The sequence below is a fragment of the Bombina bombina genome, chromosome 5 (assembly GCF_027579735.1).
Source record: "Bombina bombina isolate aBomBom1 chromosome 5, aBomBom1.pri, whole genome shotgun sequence".
Classification (NCBI taxonomy): Eukaryota; Metazoa; Chordata; class Amphibia; order Anura; family Bombinatoridae; genus Bombina; species Bombina bombina.
In genome coordinates, this window is record NC_069503.1 from 592,601,954 (window position 1) to 592,629,042 (window position 27,089).

The window sequence follows — 27,089 nt, forward strand, 5'->3', positions numbered from 1 at the left end:
GATGTTTGACGAAAATCTTTAGTAGCTTGTAAGTAAAACTTTAAAGCACGAACCACGTCCAGATTATGTAAAAGACGTTCCTTCCTTGAAGAAGGATTAGGACACAATGATGGAACAACAATCTCTTGATTGATATTCTAAGTAGATACCACCTTAGGCAAAAACCCAGGTTTTGTACGCAGAACTACCTTATCTGTATGGAAGATCAGATAAGGAGAATCACATTGTAAAGCAGATAACTCTGAGACTCTACAAGCCGAGGAAATAGCCATAAAAAAAGAACTTTCCAAGATAAAAGTTTGATATCTATGGAATGAAGAGGTTCAAACGGAACCCCTTTTAGAACTTTATGAACCAAATTTAAGCTCCATGGGGGAGCAACAGGTTTAAACACAGGCTTGATTCTAACCAACACCTGACAAAACGCCTGAACGTCTGGAACATCCGCCAGACGCTTGTGCAAAAGAATAGACAGAGCAGAAATCTGTCCCTTCAAAGAACTATCTGATAATCCTTTTTCCAAACCCTCTTGGAGAAAAGATAATATCCTGGGAATCCTAACCTTACTCCATGAGTAACTTTTGGATTCACACCAATAAAGATATTTACGCCATATCTTATGGTAGATTTTCCTGGTGACAGTCTTCCGTGCCTGTATTAAGGTATCAATGACGGACTCGGAGAAGCCACGCTTTGATAAAATCAAGCGTTCAATCTCCAGGCAGTCAGTCTCAGAGAAATTAGATTTGGATGATTGAAAGGACCTTGTAGTAGAAGGTCTCGTCTCAAAGGCAGAGTCCAAGGTGGAAAGGATGACATGTCCACTAGGTCTGCATACCAGGTCCTGCGTGGCCACGCAGGCGCTATCAAGATCACCGATGCTCTCTCCTGCTTGATTTTGGCAATCAGTCAAGGGAGCAGAGGAAACGGTGGAAACACGTAAGCCAGGTTGAAAGACCAAGGCGTCGCTTCCGGGTCCCTGGACCTGGATCCGTAATAAGGAAGCTTGGCGTTCTGGCGAGACGCCATGAGATCCAGTTCTGGTTTGCCCCAACGATGAATCAATTGAGCAAACACCTCCGGATGGAGTTCACACTCCCCCGGATGAAAAGTCTGACGACTTAGAAAATCCACCTCCCAGTTCTCTACACCTGGGATATGGATTGCTGATAGGTGGCAAGAGTGTCTCTCTGCCCAGCGAATTATTTTGGAGACTTCTAACATCGCTAGGGAACTCCTTGTTCCCCCTTGATGGTTGATGTAAGCCACAGTCGTGATGTTGTCCGACTGTCCTCAGGGTTGTTAACTGAGGCAAAGCTTGAAGAGCATTGAATATTGCCCTCAATTCCAGAATATTTATTGGGAGGAGTTTCTCCTCCTGAGTCCACGATCCCTGAGCCTTCAGGGAGTTCCAGACTGCACCCCAACCTAGAAGGCTGGCATCTGTCGTAACAATTGTCCAATCTGGCCTGCGAAAGGTCATACCTTTGGACAGATGGACCCGAGATAGCCAACAGAGAAGAGAATCTCTGGTCTCTAGATCCAGATTTAGTAGAGGGGACAAATCTGTGCAATCCCCATTCCACTGACTGAGCATGCATAGTTGCAGCGGTCTGAGATGTAGGCGCGCAAACGGTACTATGTCCATTGTCGCTACCATTAAGTCGATTACTTCCATGCACTGAGCCACCGAAGGGCGCAGAATAGAACGGAGAACACAGCAAGAATTTAGAAGTTTTGATAACCTGGACTCCGTCAGGTAAATTTTCATTTCTACAGAATCTATGAGAGTCCCTAGGAAGGAGACTCTTTCTAGATAAGGGGCCAATGCTATGCCCCGCGGCCTTAGGACCGCCAGAAGCGACCCCAGAACTTTTGTAAAAATTCTTGGGGCTGTAGCTAACCCGAAGGGAACAGCCACAAACTGGTAATGCCTGTCCAGAAAGGCAAACCTTAGGAACCGATGATGATCTTTGTGTATCGGAATGTGAAGGTAAGCATCCTTTAAATCCACGGTAGTCATATATTGACCCTCCTGGATCATAGGTAGGATGGTCCGAATAGTTTCCATTTTGAATGATGGAACTCTGAGGAATTTGTTTAAGATCTTTAGATCCAAGATTGGGCTGAAGGTTCCCTCTTTTTTGGGAACCACAAACAGATTTGAGTAAAATCCCTGTCCCTGTTCCTCCTTTGGAACTGGATGGATCACTCCCATAACTAGAAGGTCTTGCACACAGTGTAAGAATGACTCTTTCTTTATCTGGTTCACAGATAATCGTGAAAGGTGAAATCTCCCTTGTGGAGGGGAAGCCTTGAAGTTCAGAAGATACCCCTGAGATATAATCTCCAACGCCCAGGGATCCTGAATATCTCTTGCCCACGCCTGGGCGAAGAGAGAAAGTCTGCCCCCTACTAGATCCATTACCGGATAGGGGGCCGTTCCTTCATGCTGTCTTAGAGGCAGCAGCAGGCTTTTTGGCCTGCTTGCCTTTGTTCCAGGACTGGTTAGGTTTCCAGGCCGTCTTGGACTGAGCAAAAGTTTCCTCTTGTTTTGTAGCAGAGGAAGTTGATGCTGCACTTGCCTTGAAGTTTCGAAAGGCACGAAAATTAGACTGTTTGGCCCTTTATTTGGACCTGTCCTGAGGAAGGGCATGACCTTTACCTCCAGTAATGTCAGCAATAATTTCCTTCAAACCAGGCCCGAATAGGGTCTGCCCCTTGAAGGGAATGTTAAGTAGTTTAGACTTTGAAGTCACGTCAGCTGACCAAGATTTAAGCCATAGCGCCCTGCGCGCCTGGATGGCAAATCCAGAATTCTTGGCCGTTAGTTTAGTCAAATGAACAATGGCATCAGAAACAAAAGAATTAGCTAGCTTAAGTGCTCTAAGCTTGTTAAGTATGTCATCCAATGGAGTCGTTGCCTGTAAAGCCTCTTCCAGAGACTCAAACCAGAAAGCCGCAGCAGCAGTGACAGGAGCAATGCATGCAAGGGGCTGCAGGATAAAACCTTGTTGAATAAACATTTTCTTAAGGTAACCCTCTAATTTTTTATCCATAGGATCTGAAAAAGCACAACTGTCCTCGACAGGGATAGTAGTACGCTTTGCTAAAGTAGAAACTGCTCCCTCCACCTTAGGGACCGTCTGCCATAAGTCCTGTGTGGTGGCGTCTATGGGAAACATTTTTCTAAAAATAGGAGGGGGGGGGGGGAAAACGGCACACCGGGTCTATCCCACTCTTTATTAATAATTTCTGTAAACCTTTTAGGTATTGGAAAAACCTCAGTACACACCGGCACTGCAAAGTATTTATCCAGTCTACACAATTTCTCTGGCACTGCAATTGTGTCACAGTCATTCAGAGCAGCTAAAACCTCCCTAAGCAGTACACGGAGGTTCTCAAGCTTAAATTTAAAAGTAGAAATATCAGAATCAGGTTTCCCTGAGTCAGAGATATCACCAACAGACTGAAGCTCTCCTTCCTCAGCTTCTGCATATTGTGAGGCAGTATCAGACATGGACCTTAAAGCGTCTGTATGCTCTGTATTACGCCTAACACCAGAGCTATCTCGCTTTCCTCTATATTCAGGAAGCTTGGCTAATACCGCTGACAGTGTATTATCCATGACTGCCGCCATGTCTTGTAAAGTAATCGCTATGGGCGTCCTTGATGTACTTGGCGCCATTTGAGCGTGAGTCCCTTGAGCGGGAGTCAAAGGGTCTGACACGTGGGGAGAGTTAGTCGGCATAACTTCCCCCTCGTCAGAATCCTCTGGTGATAAATTTTTTAAAGACAAAAGCTGATCTTTATTGTTTAAAGTGAAATCAATACATTTAGTACGCATTCTCATATGGGGTTCCACCATGGCTTTTAAACATAATTAACAAGGAGTTTCCTCTATGTCAGACATGTTTGTACAGACTAGCAATGAGACTAGCAAGCTTGGAAAACAGTTTAAATCAAGTTAACAAGCATATATAAAAAACGGTACTGTGCCTTTAAGAGAAACAAATTTTGTCAAAATTTCAAAAACAGTGAAAAAAGGCAGTAAATCAAACGAAATTTTTCCAGTGTATGTAATAGGTTAGCAGAGCATTGCACCCACTTGCAAATGGATGATTAACCCCTTAATGCAAAAAACGGATCAAAAAAACGAAATAAACGTTTTTTAAACAGTCACAACAACTGCCACAGCTCTACTGTGGCCCTACCTTCCTCAATAAACGACTTTTGAAGCCTTTAGAGACCTTCAGAGATGTCCTATAGCATGCAGGGGACTGCTGAGGGGAGCTGAATGTCTCTGTCTGTAATTTTAACTGCGCAAAAAAGCGCTAAAATAGGCCCCTCCCACTCATACTACAACAGTGGAAAGCCCCAGGAAACTGTTTCTAGGCAAAAATCAAGCCAGCCATGTGGAAAAAACTAGGCCCCAATAAGTTTAATCACCAAAGCATATATAAAAACGATTAAACATGCTAGCAAATGTTTTATATTGCCATTTTATAAGAGTATATATCTCTGATAGTAAGCCTGATACAAGTCGCTATTAAATCACTGTATTTAGGCTTAACTTACATTAATCCGGTATCAGCAGCATTTTCTAGTCCCTAGAAAAACTTAAAACTGCACATACCTCATAGCAGGATAACCTGCGCGCCATTCTCCCTCTGAAGTTACCTCACTCCTCAGACATATGTGAGAACAGCAGTGGATCTTAGTTACAAGCTGCTAAGATCATAGAAAACGCAGGCAGATTCTTCTTCTAAATACTGCCTGAGATAAAATAGTACAACTCCGGTACTATTTGAAAATAACAAACTTTTGATTGAAGAAAAAACTAACTATATTTTACCACTCTCCTCTTACTACCTCCATCTTTGTTGAGAGTTTCAAGAGAATGACTGGATATGGCAGTTAGGGGAGGAGCTATATAGCAGCTCTGCTGTGGGTGTCCTCTTGCAACTTCCTGTTGGGAAGGAGAATATCCCACAAGTAATGGATGATCCGTGGACTGGATACACCTTACAAGAGAAATACTATTAAAAAGCAAACTGCAAGACACTAACGCTAACCAATAAAGCATGTTCCTTACAAATACAGACCAATATACATTTGTCTGATTTATGCTTATTCCAAGCAATATCTCAGAGATGTGTTTATAAGTAAAGAGCAACATGGTCAGTGATTTTATACAAGAACAGGCTTACAATATATTAGAACAGGCACATGTCATCCATTTTCGTTGCAGTGTTCCCTCTCTAAAGAGATCAAACAAGAAATAAATGTACAATGCCTGCTGGGAATTAGAGTCCAAAACTGCAGTGACACAATACTAGGAAATAGTGAACTATAAATTCATAAATGCTTTGTAACTCCCAGAATACTGTGCTTCTTCCTCTAAAACTAAACTAAATTAAGAGGATTATAAGACATAGAAACAGATATTCCATTTGCTTTTCTTTTTGTCTGCAGTTTTATTCCAGGTGGGGAAGACTAACCAGGGGGGGTGCCCCCCTCTTGCCCCCCTCCCTTGTAGACGCCCATGTCCTTCCTCAATATATATATATATATATATATATATATATATATATATATATATATATATATATATATATATATATATATATGGAAAATAGTACATTATGACTTCACAGGTCATAATGACTACTACATTTCAGAATTAAATTTTTTACTTATTTGGATCCCCTCCTTAAGCTACACAATATTTTTTCTCTGTTTTTAAGACACTTCTTTACATGCTATTTCTACAATTTATTTTAAATAACCTTTTGCTACAATGTGACTTTTATGTTTACAGCACTCTTCAAGACAGTTTTTCTCAATCTGGTAAATGATCCTTAGTAATACCACATAGTTGTCATTAAATAACAACACATTTTTGAGCCTGTTACCAAGACAAAATTCAAATCAGCAATAGATCTATATTAACAAATATTGTTTAAAAGGGATTATTAACTGAAATTATGTGGCATGTTTCTCACCACCTTATTAAATGGATATTCTAGGAAAGGAAGAACATAGCTACTTAAATTTGTGGAGTTAAAACTGTACATTGAAAATAAATAATATTCTAATAATAACAATCTAACCAATACAATTTACATTTTAAAACCATTTTCTCAAATTATAGATGTGTTAAAGGGACAGTCTACATCAGAATTTTTATTGTTTTAAAAGATAGATAATCCCTTTATTACCAATTTCCTAGTTTTGCATAACCAACACAGTTATAATAATATACTTTTAACCTCTGTGATTATCTTGTATCTAAGCCTCTGCAAACTGCCCCTTTTTTCAGTTCTTTTGACAGACTTGCAGTCTAGCCAATCAGTGCCTGCTCCCAGATAACTTCTTGTGCACAAGCACAGTGTTATCTATATGAAATACGTGAACTAACACCCTCTAGTGGTGAAAAACTGTTAAAATGCAATCTGAAAGAGGTGGACTTCAAGGTCTAAGAAATTAGCATATGAACCTCCTAGGTTAAGCTTTCAACTAAGAATACCAAGATAACAAAGCAAAATTGGTGATAAAAGTAAATGGGAAAATTGTTTAAAATTACATGCTCTATCTGAAACATGAAAACAGAATTTATGCTTACCTGATAAATTACTTTCTCCAACGGTGTGTCCGGTCCACGGCGTCATCCTTACTTGTGGGAATATCTCTTCCCCAACAGGAAATGGCAAAGAGTCCCAGCAAAGCTGGCCATATAGTCCCGCCTAGGCTCCGCCCACCCCAGTCATTCGACCGACGGACAGGAGGAAAAAATAGGAGAAACCATATGGTGTCGTGCGGACTGTAGTTAGAGAAAATAATTCATCAGACCTGATTAAAAAACCAGGGCGGGCCGTGGACCGGACACACCGTTGGAGAAAGTAATTTATCAGGTAAGCATAAATTCTGTTTTCTCCAACATTGGTGTGTCCGGTCCACGGTGTCATCCTTACTTGTGGGAACCAATACCAAAGCTTTAGGACACGGATGAAGGGAGGGAGCAAATCGGGTCACCTAAACGGAAGGCACCACGGCTTGCAAAACCTTTCTCCCAAAAATAGCCTCCGAAGAAGCAAAAGTATCAAATTTGTAAAATTTGGCAAAAGTGTGCAGTGAAGACCAAGTCGCTGCCTTACATATCTGATCAACAGAAGCCTCATTCTTGAAGGCCCATGTGGAAGCTACAGCCCTAGTGGAGTGAGCTGTGATTCTTTCAGGAGGCTGCCGTCCGGCAGTCTCATAAGCCAATCGGATGATGCTTTTAAGCCAAAAAGAAAGAGAGGTAGAAGTTGCTTTTTGACCTCTCCTTTTACCAGAATAGACGACAAACAGAGAAGAAGTTTGTTTGAAGTCTTTCATAGCTTCTAAGTAGAATTTTAGAGCACGGACTACATCTAAATTGTGTAGCAAACGTTCCTTCTTTGAAACTGGATTCGGACACAAAGAAGGTACAACTATCTCCTGTCAATTTTTTATCCATAGGATCTTTGAAAGCACAATTATCCTCGATAGGAATAGTAGTGCGCTTGTTAAGAGTAGAAACTGCCCCCTCGACCTTAGGGACTGTCTGCCATAAGTCCTTTCTGGGGTCGACCATAGGAAATAATTTCTTAAATATAGGAGGGGGAACAAAAGGTATGCCGGGCTTCTCCCATTCCTTATTCACTATGTCCGCCACCCGCTTGGGTATAGGAAAAGCGTCGGGGTGCACCGGAACCTCTAGGAACTTGTCCATCTTGCATAATTTTTCTGGAATGACCAGGTTGTCACAATCATCCAGAGTAGATAACACCTCCTTAAGCAGTGCGCGGAGATGTTCTAATTTAAATTTAAATGTCACAACATCAGGTTCAGCCTGTTGGGAAATTTTTCCAGAATCTGAAATTTCCCCATCTGACAAAACCTCCCTCATGGCCCCTTCAGATTGGTGTGAGGGTATGACAGAACAATTATCATCAGCGCCCTCCTGCTCTTCAGTGTTTAAAACAGAGCAATCGCGCTTTCTCTGATATGCAGGCATTTTGGATAAAATATTTGCTATGGAGTTATCCATTACAGCCGTCAATTGTTGCATGGTAATAAGCATTGGCGCGCTAGAAGTACTAGGGGCCTCCTGCGTGGGCAAAACTGGTGTAGACACAGAAGGAGATGATGTAGAACCATGTCTACTCCCTTCATCTGATGAATCATCTTGGGCAACTTCATTATCTGTGACAGTACTGTCCTTACTTTGTTTGGACGCTTTAGCACAATTATCACATAATTTAGAAGGGGGAGACACATTGACTTTCATACATATAGAACATAGCTTATCTGAAGGCACAGACATGTTAAACAGGCTTAAACTTGTCAGTAAAACACAAAAACCGTTTTAAATCAAAACCGTTACTGTCTCTTTAAATTTTAAACAGAGCACACTTTATAACTGAATATGTGAAAAAATATGAAGGAATTGTTCAAAATTTACCAAAATTTCACCACAGTGTCTTAAAGCATTAAAAGTATTGCACACCAATTGTCAGAGCTTTAACCCTTAAAATAACGAAACCGGAGCCGGTTACAGTTTTAACCCCTCTACAGTCCCAGCTACAGCCTTTGCTGCGACTCTACCAAACCCAGAGGGGAATACGATACCAAATGACGCCTTCTAGGAACTTTTCCAACTATTTTCAGGTCCTCACACATGCATCTGCTCTCAAAAACAACTGCGCAGTAATGGCGCGAAAATGAGGCTCAGCCTACAACTGGGAAGGCCCTTCCTGACTGGAAAAGGTGTCTAACATAGTGCCTGACGTTAAAAAACGTTCCCCAAGTTTATAAATGTGAAATACCAGCATAAACATGTATGAAATACCAGCATAAACATGTATAAATGCCCAAATAAAGCAATCGATTCTGCCCATAAAAGTGTCTACCAGTTTTATAGCCCATATTAAGCCCTTTATTCTGCTTGAGACTAAGAAAATGGCTTACCGGTCCCCATGAGGGGAAATGACAGCCTTCCAGCATTACACAGTCTTGTTAGAAATATGGCTAGTCATACCTTAAGCAGAAAAGTCTGCTAACTGTTTCCCCCAACTGAAGTTACTTCATCTCAACAGTCCTATGTGGAAACAGCAAAGGATTTTAGTTACTGTCTGCTAAAATCATCTTCCTCTCACAAACAGAAATCTTCATCTCTTTCTGTTTCAGAGTAAATAGTACATACCAGCACTATTTTAAAATAACAAACTCTTGATAGTAGAATAAAAAAACTACAACTAAACACCACATACTCTTAACCATCTCCGTGGAGATGTTGCCTGTGCAACGGCAAAGAGAATGACTGGGGTGGGCGGAGCCTAGGAGGGACTATATGGCCAGCTTTGCTGGGACTCTTTGCCATTTCCTGTTGGGGAAGAGATATTCCCACAAGTAAGGATGACGCCGTGAACCGGACACACCAATGTTGGAGAAAGTTTATTTTGGCCTAGACTGTCCCTTTAAAACAGCCAAGAGCCAACAGAACAGAATTATGAGGTATAAATGGAGATAATATGGTTACATACATAATCAGCTATCCAAAACCACTGCAACATATAACATCTTTGTTCATATTTAAAATGTGTGCAAGAGTACTTTACTGCTAAAATACTATGAAGATTTAATGAAGTGATAGTTAGGATTTAGTATAAGATATAATGCCATAGGTTTACTTTTACCATGGATGTTGTGCATATGTACTCTGCCTGTCTCTAATGCCTTCTTGGTTTGTACAACCGTTAATGTCTTATCTTATCAGTATTTAATATTTAGTATGTTTTGTTTCTATTAGGTCTTTTACTATTAATACAATTTGAATGAAAAACAGTCATCAGTTTTGTTCTAATAATATTATGTACTTACAGGTTGAAGTAGGCGAATAAGTGAAGTTCCATCAATTACTGTCACTGGCAAAGGTGACATATCAACAGCATGATACAGAGTCTGAACTGAAGCCATAATATGGTCAAAGCGTCCACCAAGACCACCCAAGACAATTACTCCATCAACCTTAAAAAGTGAAAAAGTAATAAAAGTTAGCAATAAACACACACACACACATACAGTATATATATATATATATATATATATACGTATATATATATATATATATATATATATATATACACTGTATATATATATATATTTTTTTTTTATTTTTTTTTTTATTTATTTATTTTTTCAAAAATAGCTACTAATTAATTAATTAATCAACAGTATAATAAATGTGTAACATACTTAAGGGTAAAAATTAATTTCCCCCACAGAAAAATAAAGGTGGCAACATTTGAATCCCCTATAGACATATAACCTTTTTGAAGAAAACAATCAGACACATGTTGAAAGCCAGTACCTAATTTTTAAAGAATATATGATTTATATATATATATTGTAGTTCATCTGACCAACCCGCATCCAGTCTATCAATTCTACCAGTGGCACTGCCAAACAATTAGAGAAATTCAGCCTTTGGGAAAGCAAAGCTGGTGGTGGGCCTTGGCGGTAAAGCATGAGGAAGAAACAAAGCCTTCAGAATCAGAAAGCCGACTAGTGAGATTTGTCATTAGAACCAAGAGCTTTGCAACAAACTGCAGGGTTCCATGGTGGTGGATCTTGGGACACTGTTTGATAGTAAAACCAAAGCAGCAGAGTGATATTCAAAATAGGGGCTCTAGGACACTATTTTAGTTTCCTTTATATTCTATCATATTCTTTTCTTTTTGTGATAAACCACAAGAGAATGGTGATTCTTGTCAGGCCTTTCTGCACAATAATTATTTTGTTCTCAAAGACTGTCTCTCTGTATCCATAGAAATTGCATATACAACAGAAAAATAAGATAAACAAAAAGCAATATATAAACTTGGCAATAACAAATTATAATCAAATTTAAACACAATGTGATAATGTGCACTTAAAAGGATATGAAAATCAGTTTTGATATATTAATGTGTATATAAATCAGTCCCATAATTTGGGACTGATTTATATGCACACATTAATATATCCACAGAGATTTTCATATCTTTTTAAGTGCACATTATCACATAGAAAATGTGTGACTTGACTTGCTGCTTAATACTCTGTGTAAAATACACAGAAGAATTTAAACCCTATAGAGGTTCAAACAAAATACTGTACATATAGATCTACAGCTCTTGGACCCTTCTGTTTTGAATCTGTTCTAAATAATTATAAACTGATTAAACCTAATCTTAATTGAAAACTTAAAACAAATTAATCAAAATACTTAATAAATGGACAGGAAACCCCAAAATTTCCTTTCATGATTTGGATAGAACATACAATTTGAAACAACTTCACAATTTACTTATTTTATCAAATTTGTTTCAATTTCTTGTTATCCTTTGCTGAAGGAACAGCATTGCAATGCTGGCAGCTAGATGAACACATCTATTTAGCCAATCACAGGAGACAAATATGTGCAGGCACCAATCAGGAGCTAGCTCTAACTTGTGTAGGATATTAGCGTATTTTGTTTCAACAAGGGATACCAAGATAATCAAAGTACATTTCAAATATAAGCTAATTTAAAAGTGTCTTAAGATTACATGCTCTATCCGAATCCTGCAAGTTTAATTTTGACTTTCCTATCCCTTTAATTTCAATGAATGTCCCTATTTTGGAAGAAACCAGAAATACCAACCTTACTCAAATTGATTAGTCAAGTCCATCTTCCACTTACTTAAAAGACACTACATTTCACAACCAGCTCAACTTAAGCCACATCCTATTGCACATACTGAACACCTCTCAACTCACTTAAACTGCTCTCAACACAATTAAACATTGTTAGGATCATATGATCTCTGTTCTGCACTAAATGCAGTATACCGTCTACTAAGGCCCCTATATCTTAATACTTCCCATGAATATTTGGAATAATGACCCTTTCCATGGATATGAAGGAATTTACTGCAAAGCCTACACTATACATTATTGGCCAAACTATACCAACACTTCTCTATCATAAGCCTTGATTACAATCTCAATTTGCTCTGGCAATTCTTTTTATTTTGTGACCAAAACTGACACATATAATAGCCCATAAACACCTCTTAAAGGGATAATCAAGTCAAAATTAAACTTTCATTATTCTGATTAGTATGCAATTTTAAGCAACTTTCTATTTTACTCCTATTATCAATTTTTCCACGTTCTCTTGGTATCTTTATTTGAATGTAAATTTAGGAGCCAGCCCATTTTCGGTTCAGAACCTGGTTAGCACTTGCTGATTGGTGGCTACATTTATACACCAATCAGAAAGTGCTACCCAGGTGCTAAACCAAAAATGGACCGGCTAATATGCTTACATTCCTGCTTTTTCAAATATAGATAACACAAGAACAAAAACAATTTGATAATAGGAGTAAATTAGAAAGTTACTTAAAATTGCATGCTCTATCTGAATCATTAAAGTTTAATTTTGACAAGACTATTCCTTTAAGGTTACAATAAAGCTCTATTAATGTAGCCCCTTTGTTAATTTTGCAAGAAAAATACTAATTTACATATGTGACATTAACCTAATTTTATCACAATACATCTTTACACTCCGTAACCATATGAATGCCATACGTATCTTGGCATGATGGCTATACTACTATAGTCTCTTCAGGACACCAACATCTACAAATGGCAAATTTTTATTTTTCATTTTAATATTTAACTGCAAGTCACACTTGCACTGCCATGATATCACTAACAGTACTGGCATTATTAAAATCTTGTATTTAAAGGGGATAGCTTAATCTCGACTTTCATAGTAAACTATTTTAATCCGTTTCCATCCACACCACTGCTAACCCATAAGAATGCATCTTTTTAGGTTGTCAAGATGTGCAAACTGTGCACTATTTTTCTATTGCTATATGTATGCTTTTCAACTTTGACAACCATTTTTTAAAACATTATTTTATTTTTATTACTTTTATTTTATTTACTTTTATTAGTATCTGTTTAAACACTGTTTCCATTTTGGTGTGAAGTGAAAACAAAATGGCAACTAAGAGTTTCTATTCAAAACACTTAAAATATCTTAATTTACTGGATTTTAACAGAGACCTCTAGATCCTTCCGAGCACAATGCAATCTTGTATCTTGCCCTGCATAAGCCACTGTGAGCTGCTGATAATGCAACAGGGTAAGTAGCTCTTCAGTAATCGCATCACCTTGTGTATCAATATAATATACATTTGTAAAAAATATTTGAATAATATTATTATTAGATGGATATTGTGATTAAAAAATAAAAATTTAGACCAGCTTTGTTTTATATGTGAATGTTCCATGTTCATCAATTTCTTGGCTCTCATTAGAAAACGCAACTAATTCATGGTTATTTGCCAGTTGAACTTTGTCAGGGTCCTAACCCTGGCCGCTTGCCGCAGCTAATGCGGGCGTCCAGCGGTCCGTCTGGGTGTCCCACATGCAGATATGCCAAAACGAGTCTGATCAATAGCTATGGCTCTCTAGGCGTGTGCAGCCGCATGCTGCCTAGATTCAAAGGGCCAGCTTCTGATTGCTAGGACTCCCACCTAGAAGGCACAGGTGTGGGAGTCCGTATATAAGACTGCTCAGTACATCACTTTGCACTGAGTTATTACCTAAGAAGGTCCTTATTACCTTGTTCCTGCTCCGTATCTGAAGGTCCATACTTGTGTATGCTTTTCCTACTGCTGCGACCAAAGACCTCTGCTGTGATACTTGGATATGCTTATGCTACTGCTGAGACCAAAGACCTCTGCTGTGATACTTAGGTATGCTTATCATACTGCTGAGACCAAAGACCTCTGCTGTGATACTTGTGTATGCTTATCCTACTGCTGAGACCAAAGACCTCTGCTGTGATACTTGGGTATGCTTATGTTACTGCTGAGACCAAAGACCTCTGCTGTGATACTTGTGTATGCTTATCCTACTGCTGAGACCAAAGACCTTTGCTGTGATATTTGGGTATGCTTATGCTACTGCTGAGACCAAAGACCTCTGCTGTGATACTTGTGTATACGTATCCTACTGCTGAGGCCAAAGACCTCAGCTGTGATACTTGTGTATGCTTATCCTACTGCTGAGATCAAAGACCTCTGCTGTAAAACTTGGGTATGCTTATATTAACTGCTCAGATGAAAAGGTCTCTGCTGTAATTCCTATGTATGTTCTCTTGTTCCTGGACATTTTAAAAAATACCTCACAAACAGTACTCGCTGGGTTCTTTGCTTGCTGAGACTTGTGCTTAAAGTTTTCATTGTAAAGACTTTATTTGTTCTTTATTCTGGTTCAAATATTGACCTCAATTTGATTTACCTGTTTCTGCATTATTTTTCTTCAGTAAAGTTTGTTCAAGAAAATACTTTCTTTGTTTTGGTTTTCAATTCCTGCATACCGAGTTCCAGTCATCTCCCTCACCCTCCTCACAAGCTTCTAGGTAAAATTGCACAAGATTTGAGAAACTTGAGACATCTTAAAGTCTGTGTTGGTTCATCATCTGTTTAAATACTTTTGACTTTTCTGCCTCCAGATAAATCCTTTTGGGTGTGGCATGGAGCAGATACAAATGTGTTTAAAGTCTGCAACCTTCAATGATGCGGCAGATCTCCAGAACTTTTTCAAGGGACAACAAACCAACCTTTTTATCATGACAATTTTTTTTTTTTAATTATATACGTGCAATTTTTTTGTCCATCAAGGAATGCAATATATGTGGCTTCTAGCAGCTCTGAAGCTAGGGAGCTACAATTCCCAGCATGCTGCGGTGGTGAACATGTGCTAAAGGAAGTGGGAGACGTCTATGCACCTTTTTGATGGTGTGTTTGAGCGAATGGGTGCGGGCAGCTTGGGAGCAAAGAGAGAGAGTTGATCTGTAGATAGAGAGAAAATAAACAGCAGAGAACAGCTGAACATCAGAGAGAGAGTTGAAAATGGTGTTATCTGTGTGTTCTCAGCAATATTGGTAATTAATAATAGTAATAATAGTCTCAACTATTAGTTTCATTCATTATTTTATATAAAATTAATGGTTTGAAATCCTACAATCAAAATCTAGTCTATTATTTCATTCTTTTCATTTTGAGTATACCGCAATGAAGTGTGCCTTATTTTTTCCTTTAGATCTGGTCACCCTAGGTTAAATGGAAATCTAGTGATAGCTGGATGCAGAAATATAAGGTGAGCGTATGACCAACACTTACTTTTATTTCTAAGCTCATTTGCCAGTTTACTAGTATATATATCTTGGAAAAATATATAGAATTATGCAGAGTTATGGTTAAATCATAGTACAGTGGGTATTTAAAATAATCCCCCTCCTTGAAAATAATCACATTGTGTTGCTTTGCAGTCTGAAATAAAGACAGAAACAGTTTTTGTTTATCCAGTTGTAATTACTCAGTAACATCCAAGTGAAAGATATAACACCAACATGTCAGGCAAAAATAAAGACAATCCAAAAACAGAATCACTGAGTTGCAAAAAGGATCACCCCCTTATAAAATTACTTGTAAACTCAATCAGGTGTAGCTAATCACCTTCTCAATGACACACACAAAGTCATTTGATCTTCAACTTTAACCAGCTGTGGGCATATTGATTAGTGCAGCATGAAAAGAGCTTTCCTGGAGCATCTCAATCCCTGGTAGTGTAACTGAAGCAAACAATCAACTATGGGTGGCAAGGCACTGTCAAAAGATCTCATGGATAATGTTGTAGACAGGCACAAGGCAGGAGATGGATACAAGAAAATAGCAAAGCCTTTATCAATGCCTAGAAACACAGTGAAGTCTATTATTAAGAAGTGGAAGGTATTTGGTACAAGACAGACCCTCTTTGGATCAGGACGTCACTCCAAACTGGATACAAAAGCCAGGAGGAAACTGGTCAGAGAGGCTACCAAGAGGCCCACAGCAACTCTGAAGCAGTTGCAGGAATTTATGGCAAAGAGCGGTCATTGTGTGCATGTGACGACAATATCACAAATTCTCCACAAATGTGGCTTGTATAGGAGGGTTGCAAGAAAAAAGACACTACTTAAGAAAGGCCACATGCAGTCACAAGCTTTGCCATAACACCTAGGAGATTCTGAAGCCACATGGACTAAAACTGAATTATTTGGCCTCAACACCAAACAATATGTCTGGAGGAATTCCAATACAGCTTACCATCCAAATAACACCATACCTACAGTAAAGCATAGAGGTGGTAATATCATGTTATGGGGGTGTTTCTCTGCAGCAAGCACAGGAGCACTTGTCAGGATAGAAGGAATAATGGATGGGGCAAAAACCGTCAAATTCTTGAGGAACATCTGCTACCCTCTGCCAGGAAGTTGTCAATGTGAAGAAGGTTTACCTTCCAACATGACAATGACCAAGAGCACACAGCAAAAATGACAACACAGTGGTTAAAGGAGAAAAAGGTAAATGTTCCTGCATGGCCTAGTCAGATCCAGACTTAAACCCCATTGAATATCTGTGGCATGACTTGAAGACTGAAGTCCACAAACGGTCACCATCAAACGTAACGGAACTGGAGCAGTTCTGCAAAGAAGAGTGGCCAATTATTACACAGTCTAGATGTGAAAAGTTAGTAGAGATATACCAAACAGACTAAAGGCTGTAATTAAAGCAAAAGGTGGTTCAACAAAATAGTGACACAAGGGGGTGATCCTTTTTGCAACTCAGTGATTCTGTTTTTTAATTTGTCTTTATTTTTGCCTGACATGTTGGTGTTATATCTTTCACTTGGATGTTATAAGTTGCACTGAGTGATTACAACTGGATAAACAAAAACTGTGTCTGTCTTTATTTCAGGCTGCAAAGCAACAAAATGTGATTATTTTCAAGGGGGTGATTCTTTTCAATACCCTCTGTATGTAACAGGACACTCAAAAAAAAAATTCTTCTACAAGGAAAACACAAACAACAAAAAAACTATGAGAAAAACAATTTAAACACGTTATGCCATAAAATGATCATCCTACGACAGCTGTCAACTAAATCCATCACATTTTATCTACTTCCTTTGCTGTAAGTTTTTAGAGTAGATGACGATTACCAAGAGCAACGTGTGTAAAATAGATTTTTTTTCTCTACTGAAGATTACAGCAATTTCAGAATTTTAAAGAAATACTACATAACTCAGACATAACCAACGCAAATATGAAATTATATGTTAGTTTATTTGAGGCTACTAATTTACAGTAGTGTATTCTGAAGTCAGACCTAGACTTGTTTTTGAAAAGCTTTTAAATTAAGAAACACACAGTACAGATCAATCATTCACTTTATGGCTGCTTAGAAATGTAATAGTAAATGAAGGATACATTTAGGTACATTTAGATGATTCCAGTAATGACTTTTGTTACCCCTGGAAAGACGTTGTATTATTACCACTGCTTTTTCTTATATCTCATGAATTGCAGAGAATATTGTATATAGCTCAGTATTCACAAGAATGTTTAAAAGATTTGTAAAAGGAACTGAGTCAAAGTATTCCTATTTCACATTGTAAAGTAAATATCATCTCAAATATAATCTAGAATGGGATGAAGCAGCTGAACTATTTATCAGCTGATCATACAGCTAAATTAGTAAGATTTCTAATCTTCCAGGTTTGTAAACTCCACCATTAATTGTCCAATGAAAGGAATAAAGTTACATATACTATGTTCTCTTGTTGTCATTCTACTGTGAAAAAGGAATGTAATTTAAAGAAGCAAAGGGGATCTTTGCATTCAGTTTGAATGATTCAACAGCATGGTGATAAATCTTGTGTATTGTATACCATTAAAAAAAGTTACATTTCCAATTTAGGTAACATACCATACAAACACTAAAATATTGTAATTTGTTTTAATCTATTACAAAGATAGAACACGGTAGACTAAATAATCTGCAGTCTATTTGTAAAACACCTTATAGGCAAATTTTAGTCATAATATGAAATATATTATTTTAACTAAAATGAGGGTCCCAAAGCGCTGGGAATTTGAGTTCTGGTTTGATATACATACACATATAAAGGAGTAGTGCCCATGGCTGTCTCTTGCAGTTGATGAATAGCCCTTCTTAACCATTTACACTTTACTGTCCTTTTAAGAATTGCAGATACTATACTCAACTATATTATCATTACTTGGAGAAGTAACGCCAGCTCAGTTAATACATTTGCTTAACATATTAACAACAATATGTACAAGTTTTAAGTTTTCCGAAAGAAAATAGCTCTTCAATGTGTTGAGTTTTAGATCTTATATTGTTCCATAGGAAGAAAAAAATACAGAAAACCCACAGTTAGAAATGGGTATCTTTATGTAAAAAGTAGACCAAGAGTTGGAAAGAAAACATTCACTTTAAGGGAAAGTTTAAGGAAAAAATGTACAAAAGTGGAAGAATTAAAAAAGAAGGTGAAGTGTTAAGCACAAATTATTTGAAAAATGGAATTATAGGGACAGTATATTCCAGAATTGTTAAAAAAACAAATTTATGCTTACCTGATAAATTGATTTCTTCTATGGTAAGACGAGTCCACGGATTCATCCATTACTTGTGGGATATTATCCTTCCCTACAGGAAGTGGCAAAGAGCACCACAGCAGAGCTGTCTATATAGCTCCTCCCTTAGCTCCACCCCCCAGGCATTCGACCAAAGGTACAGGAAGAAAAAGGAGAAACTACAAGGTGCAGAGGTGACTGAGTTTAACTCAAAAAATATAATCTGTCTTAAAATGACAGGGCGGGCCGTGGACTAGTCTTACCATAGAAGAAATCAATTTATCAGGTAAGCATAAATTTGGTTTTCTTCTATAAAGGTAAGACAAGTCCATTGATTCATCCATTACTTGTGGGATACAATAACAAAGCTACAGGACACGGATGAACAGGAGGGACAAGACAAAATTACAATAAATATACCGAATATCACAAAGAAAAAAATGTGAAATAAATGTGATAACAAAAATCATAAAAGGAAAACCAAATAAAGTTCTGAATCAAGGATATGTCTGTGTCCTCTGGATGAGTTTTTCAGCTTGTTAGCATTCCTCAGTGAGATCCCATAAAAAAGGAAACAGAAAATTGCAACATAGTGTGAATCTGTAATGGCACTTTGAGGAAGTAGTTGTTTTGTAACAAATGACTACTCACATTTGTTGGAGCTTTCCACTAAGCTCAAGGATATGCGCACTCCCACTTTATACTGATGGGAAAACAGTACACTAGGCAAAACTTGGATACAAATTTATTTTAAAATATATAAAAGCGTCACATAAGCCTTGATAACACCACAATGTAAGGGTACAAAAGCAGATATGCTGTAACAAATGCTTCAAATCGCCAAACTTGCAAAGAGGTAAATGGATCAGCAGGAGTGTGACCGCTGAAACCAAAACCTTTTTAGTAGCAAGACAATAGCGCTAAGCCCCCAGGTGTCCTGGCTAGTGTAGAGACGCAATAAAACTCAATATAGAACAGTTCAGTTCCGACGTACGTTTCGCTGGTATGCTTTGTCAAGGAATGTTAGTGCGCATGTCCAAGAGTCCTTTTAAACAATCCATTGATGAGTTTCTGCCAGGTTTGTGGTTACATCCTCCATTTTGGAAGTTGGCATTTAGGTAATTTGTCATTAAACAACTAGTATGTTTTTCAACTTCTTTCAGTTTTATACATTTTGTTGATATATGCATAGATGTTAAGATGGATAACCAGAATTGGGAAATTATGCATTATAATGTTATAGCATTATACATATATGCAAAACTTCAAAAAGCATAATCACATTGTGCCTGCAATTAGTGTCTATACTGATGATATATGTAGGTATTTGTTTTCTTTAACCCCTTAATGTGAAGGTATTAGTTATATAATTATTTTTTTTTTGTGATTTTACTGACTATATGTCCTACAGACCATAATTAAACTACTAGCCTTATCATAAACCTAGTTGTGTCGCAATGTTTTTAAAAATAGATTTTATTTGTTAGCATGTAACATGTTTAAAAACATATATTGTACTTTTGTGTGTTTGCGCTGAAAAGTTATGATAGGATGTTGAGGTTACTGTTTCTAACTATGTGTTTAATTTTACATTTGGGGTTCCATATATTGAAAATAAATTCGTGAAACATTCTAAAACTATTTAGCACTGATAATATAAGTGTGGACAACAAAAAAAAAAAAAATTTAAAAAAAAAAATTAAGAAAAATTAAAAAAAAAAAAATTATTTTTTTATTAAAAAAAAAAAAAAAAAAAAAATTATTACAAATTAAAAAAAAAATAAAAAATGAAAAAAGACATATATAGATTTTATAGCCTTCGTAGCTGTACTTATAAATAACTTTCACAAAAAGTGATGGATTTCAAAATCTTTATTAAGACAATTGGGTATGAAGCTATCCATAATATGGATCCACTTCATTTCCAATTGTCCCGATCTATTCTGTGTGTCTCCTCCCTTCCAATTCTGTTCTAATTTCCTAATGCCCAGAAATTACAAATCCTTTACATTTCTATTGTGCTTTTTATCAAAGTGAGACGATACTGTATGATTAGCATAACCCTTTTCAATATTGTAAATATGCTCATTCATCCTAATTTTTAGAAGTCTAGAGGTACGCCCTATATAGATTAAATTGCATGAGCATCGTAACATGTAAATTACGTTTTTGCTATTGCAAGTAATAAATTGATCTATACTGTACTCCCTTTTGTTATCTCCAGAAAATTTTTTTTTACAGAATTTTGGAGTTTTTTTCATAAATTTGCAAGCATTGCAGAATTGACACTTTCTAAAACCCATTTCAGATGGTAGCAACCAATTTTTTACTTTGTTGTTGTCTACTTCTTTAATACATTGGGATAGTTGAAACTTAAGATTGGGAACCTTTCTAAAAATTATGTTAGGTCCATTGCCTAAAAATTCATTTAATGCTGCATCTCTTGTGAGAATTCCCCAGTGTTTTTGTATGATGTTCCTAAGTTCTCCACTCTGCGTGCTATGTTGGAAGATAAGTCTATTTGCTAGTTTATCATCAGTGAATTTCTTATTTTTGATTTTATATTTTAATAAATCTGACCTGTCCATGTTGGTTACTTCTTCTATTTTTTCATCTAGAAAATTAGCTGGATAATTTTTCTCTAAAAAACGTTTTTTTAGGATTTGAGATTGAACCTTATACATATCTTGTTCTTTACAATTACGTCTCAGTCGAACGAATTGACCTTTGGGGACATTTTTAAGCCAATGTTTTTGATGACAACTTTCGAGGCTTATGTAATTGTTTACGTCTATGCTTTTAAAAAAGTTTTTCGACTTCAACATTTCATTCTCAATGTATATTTCAAGGTCTAAAAATTCTACCTTGGTTTGACTATAATTCCAAGTTAGAGCTACTTTGAACTCATTTGTTTTCAAATATTCCATGAATTCAAGTAATTGGTTCTCACTTCCTGACCATATGAAGAAAAGGTCATCTATGTAGCGATGATAAGACACCAGATATTGCGCCCAGCTAGAGTTGTAAATATATTGATTTTCCCAATTGGCCATATATAAATTGGCATAGCTGGGCGCAAATCTGGTGCCCATCGCTGTGCCTCCTACTTGCAAATAGTATTGGTGGTTGAACCAAAAGTAGTTGGTTTCTAGAATTATAGCTATGCTGTCTAATATAAACTCAAGTTGTTTTTTATCCAAAGAGTCATCTTTTTCTAGGATGTTTTTTACTGAAGCTATGCCAAGATTTTTGTCTATTATGGTATAAAGTGACGTGACATCACTAGTCACCAACCACCAATTTGGATTCCACTCGAGTTTTTCTAAATGGTTGATACTTAAGGTATCTTTCAAATATGATTTTGTCTTTACGACATAAGTCTGTAAAAATTGGTCTATATATGCCGATAAGTTGCTTGTGAGGGAATTAACCCCTGACACTATGGGTCTACCCGGGGTGTTAGATGGATCCTTGTGTATTTTCGGCAGTATATAAAAAGTGGGAGTTTTTGGAAATTGGTTGTAGACAAGACAGATGGTTAAACAGAAGGCACCACTGCTTGAAGAACGTTTCTCCCAAAAATAACCTCCAAAGAAGCAAAGGTATCAAATTTGTAAAATTTGGAAAAGGTATGAATCGAAGACCAAGTCGCAGCCTTACAAATCTGTTCAACAGAAGCATCATTTTTAAAAGCCCATGTGGAAGCCACCGCTCTAGTAGAGTGAGCTGTAATTCTTTCAGGAGGCTGCGGTCCAGCAGTCTCGTATGCCAAACGGATGATGCTTTTTAGCCAAAAGGCAAGAGAGGTAGCCGTAGCTTTTTGACCTCTACGTTTACCAGAATAGACAACAAAGAAGATGTTTGACGAAAATCTTTGGTTGCTTGCAAGTAAAACTTTAGGGCACGAACCACGTCCAAGTTGTGCAACAGACGCTCCTTCTTAGAGGAAGGATTAGGACACAGAGAAGGAACAAGAATTTCCTGAATAATATTCTTATTAGAAACAACCTTAGGAAGGAATCCAGGTTTGGTACGCAGAACCACCTTATCAGCATGGAAAACAAGATAAGGTGAGTCGCATTGTAATGCAGATAGTTCAGAAACTCTTCGAGCCGAAGAGATAGCAACTAAAAACAGAACTTTCCAAGATAGAAGCTTAATATCTATAGAATGCATAGGTTCAAACAGAACCCCTTGAAGAACTTTAAGAACTAAGTTCAAACTCCATGGCGGAGCAACAGATTTAAACACAGGCTTGATTCTAACTAAAGCCTGACAGAACGACTGAACTGCTGGAAAAAGCAGATATCTGTCCCTTTAAGGAACTAGCTGATAACCCCTTCTCCAATCCTTCTTGGAGAAAGGACAAAATCCTAGGAATCCTTATATTACTCCATGAGTAGCTTTTGTATTCGCACCAATAAAGATATTTACGCCATATCTTATGATAAATTTTCCAACTCCGAGAATCCCCGCTTGGATAAAATCAAGCGTTCAATCTCCAGGCAGTCAGCCGCAGAGAAACTAGATTTGGACGTTGAAACGGACCTTGAATGAGAAGGTCCTGTCTCAGTGGCAGAGTCCACGGTGGCAGAGATGACATGTCTACCAGATCTGCATACCAAGTCCTGCGTGGCCACGCAGGTGCTATCAAAATCACAGAAGCTCTCCCCTGTTTGATTCTGGCGATCAGACGAGGAAGGAGAGGAAATGGTGGAAACACATAAGCCAGGTTGAACGACCAAGGTACTGCTAGAGCATCTATCAGTATTGCTTGAGGATCCCTCGATCTGGACCCGTAACAAGGTAGTTTGGCATTCTGACGAGATGCCATCAGATCCAATTCTGGTGTGCCCCATTGATGAATCAATTGTGCAAACACCTCCGGATGAAGTTCCCACTCCCCCGGATGAAAAGTCTGACGACTTACAAAATCCGCTTCCCAGTTCTCCACTCCTGGGATATAGATTGCTGATAGATGGCAAGAGTGAGCCTCTGCCCATCGAATTATTTTGGAAACCTCTATAATCGCTAGAGAACTCTTCGTTCCCCCCTGATGATTGATATATGCTACAGTCGTGATATTGTCCGACTGGAATCTTATGAATCTGGCCAAAAGCAGCTGAGGCCACGTCTGAAGCGCAATGAATATCGCTCTCAGTTCTAGAATATTTATCGGGAGGAGAGCCTCCTCCTTTGTCCACATACCCTGTGCTTTCAGGGAATTCCAGACTGCCCCCCAGCCCAATAAGCTGGCGTCCGTCGTCACCATGACCCATGCTGGCCTGCGGAAACACATTCCCTGGGACAGATGATCCTATGACAACCACCAAAGAAGAGAGTTTCTGGTCTCTTGGTCCAGATTTATCTGAGGAGATACATCTGTATAATCCCCATTCCACTGTTTGAGCATGCAAAGTTGAAGTGGTCTGAGATGCAAGCGAGCAAACAGAACTATCCATTGCCGCTACCATTAAGCCGATTACCTCCATACACTGAGCCACTGATGGGCAGACGGATAGAATTTTTGATTTCCTGACCTCCGTCAGAAAAATTTTCATGTCCACCGAATCTATCAGAGTTCCCAGGAAAGGAACTCTTGTGAGAGGGATAAGTGAAGTCTTTTGTATGTTCACCTTTCACCCGTGAGACCTTAGAAAAGCCACCACGATGCCAGTGTGAGACTTGGCTAGTTGGAAAGTTGCCACCTGGATTAAGATATCGTCCAGATAAGGCGCCACAGCTATGCCCCGCGGCCTTAGGACTGCCAGAAGGGACCCTAGCACTTTTGTGAAAATTCTGGGAGCTGTGGCCAACCCGAAGGGAAGAGCCACAAACTGGTAATGCTTGTCCAGAAAGGCGAACCTGAGGAACTGGTGATGATCTTTGTGAATAGGAATGTGTAGATACGCATCCTTTAAGTCCACGGTGGTCATATATTGACCCTCCTGGATCATTGGCAAAATAGTCTGAATGGTCTCCATCTTGAAGGATGGGACTCTGAGGAATTTGTTTAGGAACTTGAGATCCAAAATTGGTCTGAAAGTTCCCTCTTTTTTGGGAACCACAAACAGATTGGAGTAGAACCCTTGCCCCTGTTCTGTTTTCGGAACTGGGCAGATCACTCCCATGGTATATAGGTCTTCTACACAGTGTAAGAACACCTCTCTTTTTGTCTGGTTTACAGACAATTGAGAAAGATGGAATCTCCCCCTTGGGGGAGAATCTTTGATATGTAGAAGATACCCCTGGGTTACAATTTCTAAAGCCCAGGAGTCCTGAACGTCTCTTGCCCAAGACTGAGCAAATAGAGAAAGTCTGCTCCCTACTAGATCCGGTCCCAGATTGGGGGCTACCCCTTCATGCTGTCTTGGTGGCAGCACTTCATGCTGTCTTGGTGGCAGCAGCGGGCTTCTTAGCCTGTTTACCCTTGTTCCAAGTCTGGTTAGGTCTCCAGACTGACTTGGATTGAGCAAAATTCCCCTCTTGCTTTGCGGCAGGGGAAGAGGAAGAGGGACCACCTTTGAAGTTCCGAAAGGAACGAAAATTATTTTGTGTGGTCCTCAGCGGCATCTGTAATGAAAGAATTAGCTAGCTTGAGAGCCCTAATTCTATCCAGAATATCATCTAATGGGGTCTCAACCTGAAGAGTCTCTTCCAGAGCCTCGAACCAAAAGGACGCTGCAGTAGTTACAGGAACAATGCACGCTATAGGTTGGAGAAGAAAACCTTGGTGAACAAATATTTTCTTCAGAAGACCCTCTAATTTTTTATCCATAGGATCTTTGAAAGCACAACTGTCTTCAATAGGTATAGTTGTACGCTTAGCCAGGGTAGAAATAGCTCCCTCCACCTTAGGGACCGTCTGTCACGAGTCCCGCACGGCATCAGATATGGGAAACATTTTCTTAAAAGTAGGAGGGGGAGCGAACGGAATACCTGGTCTATCCCACTCCTTAGTAACAATTTCCGAAATCCTCTTAGGGACCGGAAAAACATCAGTGTAGGCAGGAACCTCTAGGAATCTGTCCATTTTACACAATTTCTCTGGAACTACAATAGGGTCACAATCATCCAGAGTCACTAAAACCTCCCTGAGCAATAAGCGGAGGTGTTCTAGTTTAAATTTAAAAGTCGTCATATTTGAATCTGTCTGAGGGAACATATTTCCTGAAACAGAAATCTCTCCCTCAACCAGCAAATCCATCACTTCAGAACATTGTGAGGGTACATCGGATATGGCTAATAAAGAGTCAGAGGGCTCAGCGTTTGTTCTCACATCAGACCTACTGCGCTTCCCCTGCAACCCAGGCAGCTTAGATAAAACCTCTGTGAGGGTAGTATTAATAACTGTGGCCATATCTTGCAGGGTGAAAGTATTAGACGCACTTGAAGAACTTGGCGTCGCTTGTGCGGGCGTTAACAGTTGTGACACTTGTGGAGAATTAGATGGCAAAACCTAATTCTCTTCTGACTGAGGATCATCCTGCGACATACTTTTAGTAGCTAAAATATGTTCTTTACAATTTATTGACCTTTCAGTGAGGGCTCACATTCTAAGTGGAGGTTCCACAATGGCTTCTAAACATATTGAACATTGACTTTCCTCAATGTCAGACATGTTGAACAGGCTAGTAATGACTACAAACAAGCATGAAAATGCTTTATTTAGTGAAAAAAATAATCTTAAAAAACGGTACTGCGCCTTTAAGAGAAAAAAAGCATACACGTTCTGCAAAACAGCCTAAACATGCACCAAATTTTACAAACTTTTGTATGTAGACACAATATAGGTAGTTAAGATTGCACAACCAAAAATGTTAACAATTAACCCCTTAATTACCAAACCGGATCGAAAATAGGCCCAGATCCGGAAAAAACCCTCAGCACCTTGCTACAGCCCTGCTGTGGCCCTACCTGCCCTCAGGGATCGAAAGTGTGTGGTAAAAGCTTTGATTTGGCCCAAAACAGACACCAGGGCCCTCAGAAGTTAGAGCTTGCTGTTTGCTGACAAACTAACTGCGCAACTGAGGCGCGAAAATAGGCCCCGCCCATCTCACTCGATGTTTCCTGAGCCTGAAAGAACTAGCCATGTGGGTTCTAAAACCCTAAAGTTAAGCCATGTGTGCCCTAATAAAGTTACCCAAAACATTCATTGCCCACAAAAAACGTTAAAGCACTCCCTTCAAAAAAATGTTTGCTCACAAACATTTGATTCAGTGTCAACCATATATGAAATTGGCCCCATATGTAAGCTAAGTAATGCCCTCCTTTTAGCTCTAGGATAACTGCTTACCCTTACCCTCCTGGGTATAATGTCAGCCTTTCTGAAATACACAGTCTCTCCAGAAAAAATATGACTGAACATACCTCATTGCTGCATAGCATGAAACCGTTCCTCACACTGAAGTTTCCTGTACTCCTCAGCCTCTGTGGGAACAGCAATGGACCTTAGTTACAAATGCTAAGATCATCATCCTCCAGGCAGCAGTCTTCATCCATCTGCTGCCTGAGAGTAAATAGTACAACACCGGTA

At 38.6% G+C, this 27,089-nt stretch overlaps 1 protein-coding gene across 2 annotated transcripts in view; it reads right to left on the reverse strand.

The window, feature by feature from the left end:
- Positions 1–27,089, reverse strand: part of TPK1 (thiamin pyrophosphokinase 1) — a 1,063,326-nt gene that overhangs the window by 441,018 nt on the left and 595,219 nt on the right. For both annotated transcript variants that reach the window (XM_053714558.1, XM_053714559.1), the window contains exon 7: positions 9,907–10,053. In XM_053714558.1, coding sequence (XP_053570533.1) covers positions 9,907–10,053 — 147 coding nt within the window. The remainder of the gene's footprint in view (positions 1–9,906; positions 10,054–27,089) is intronic.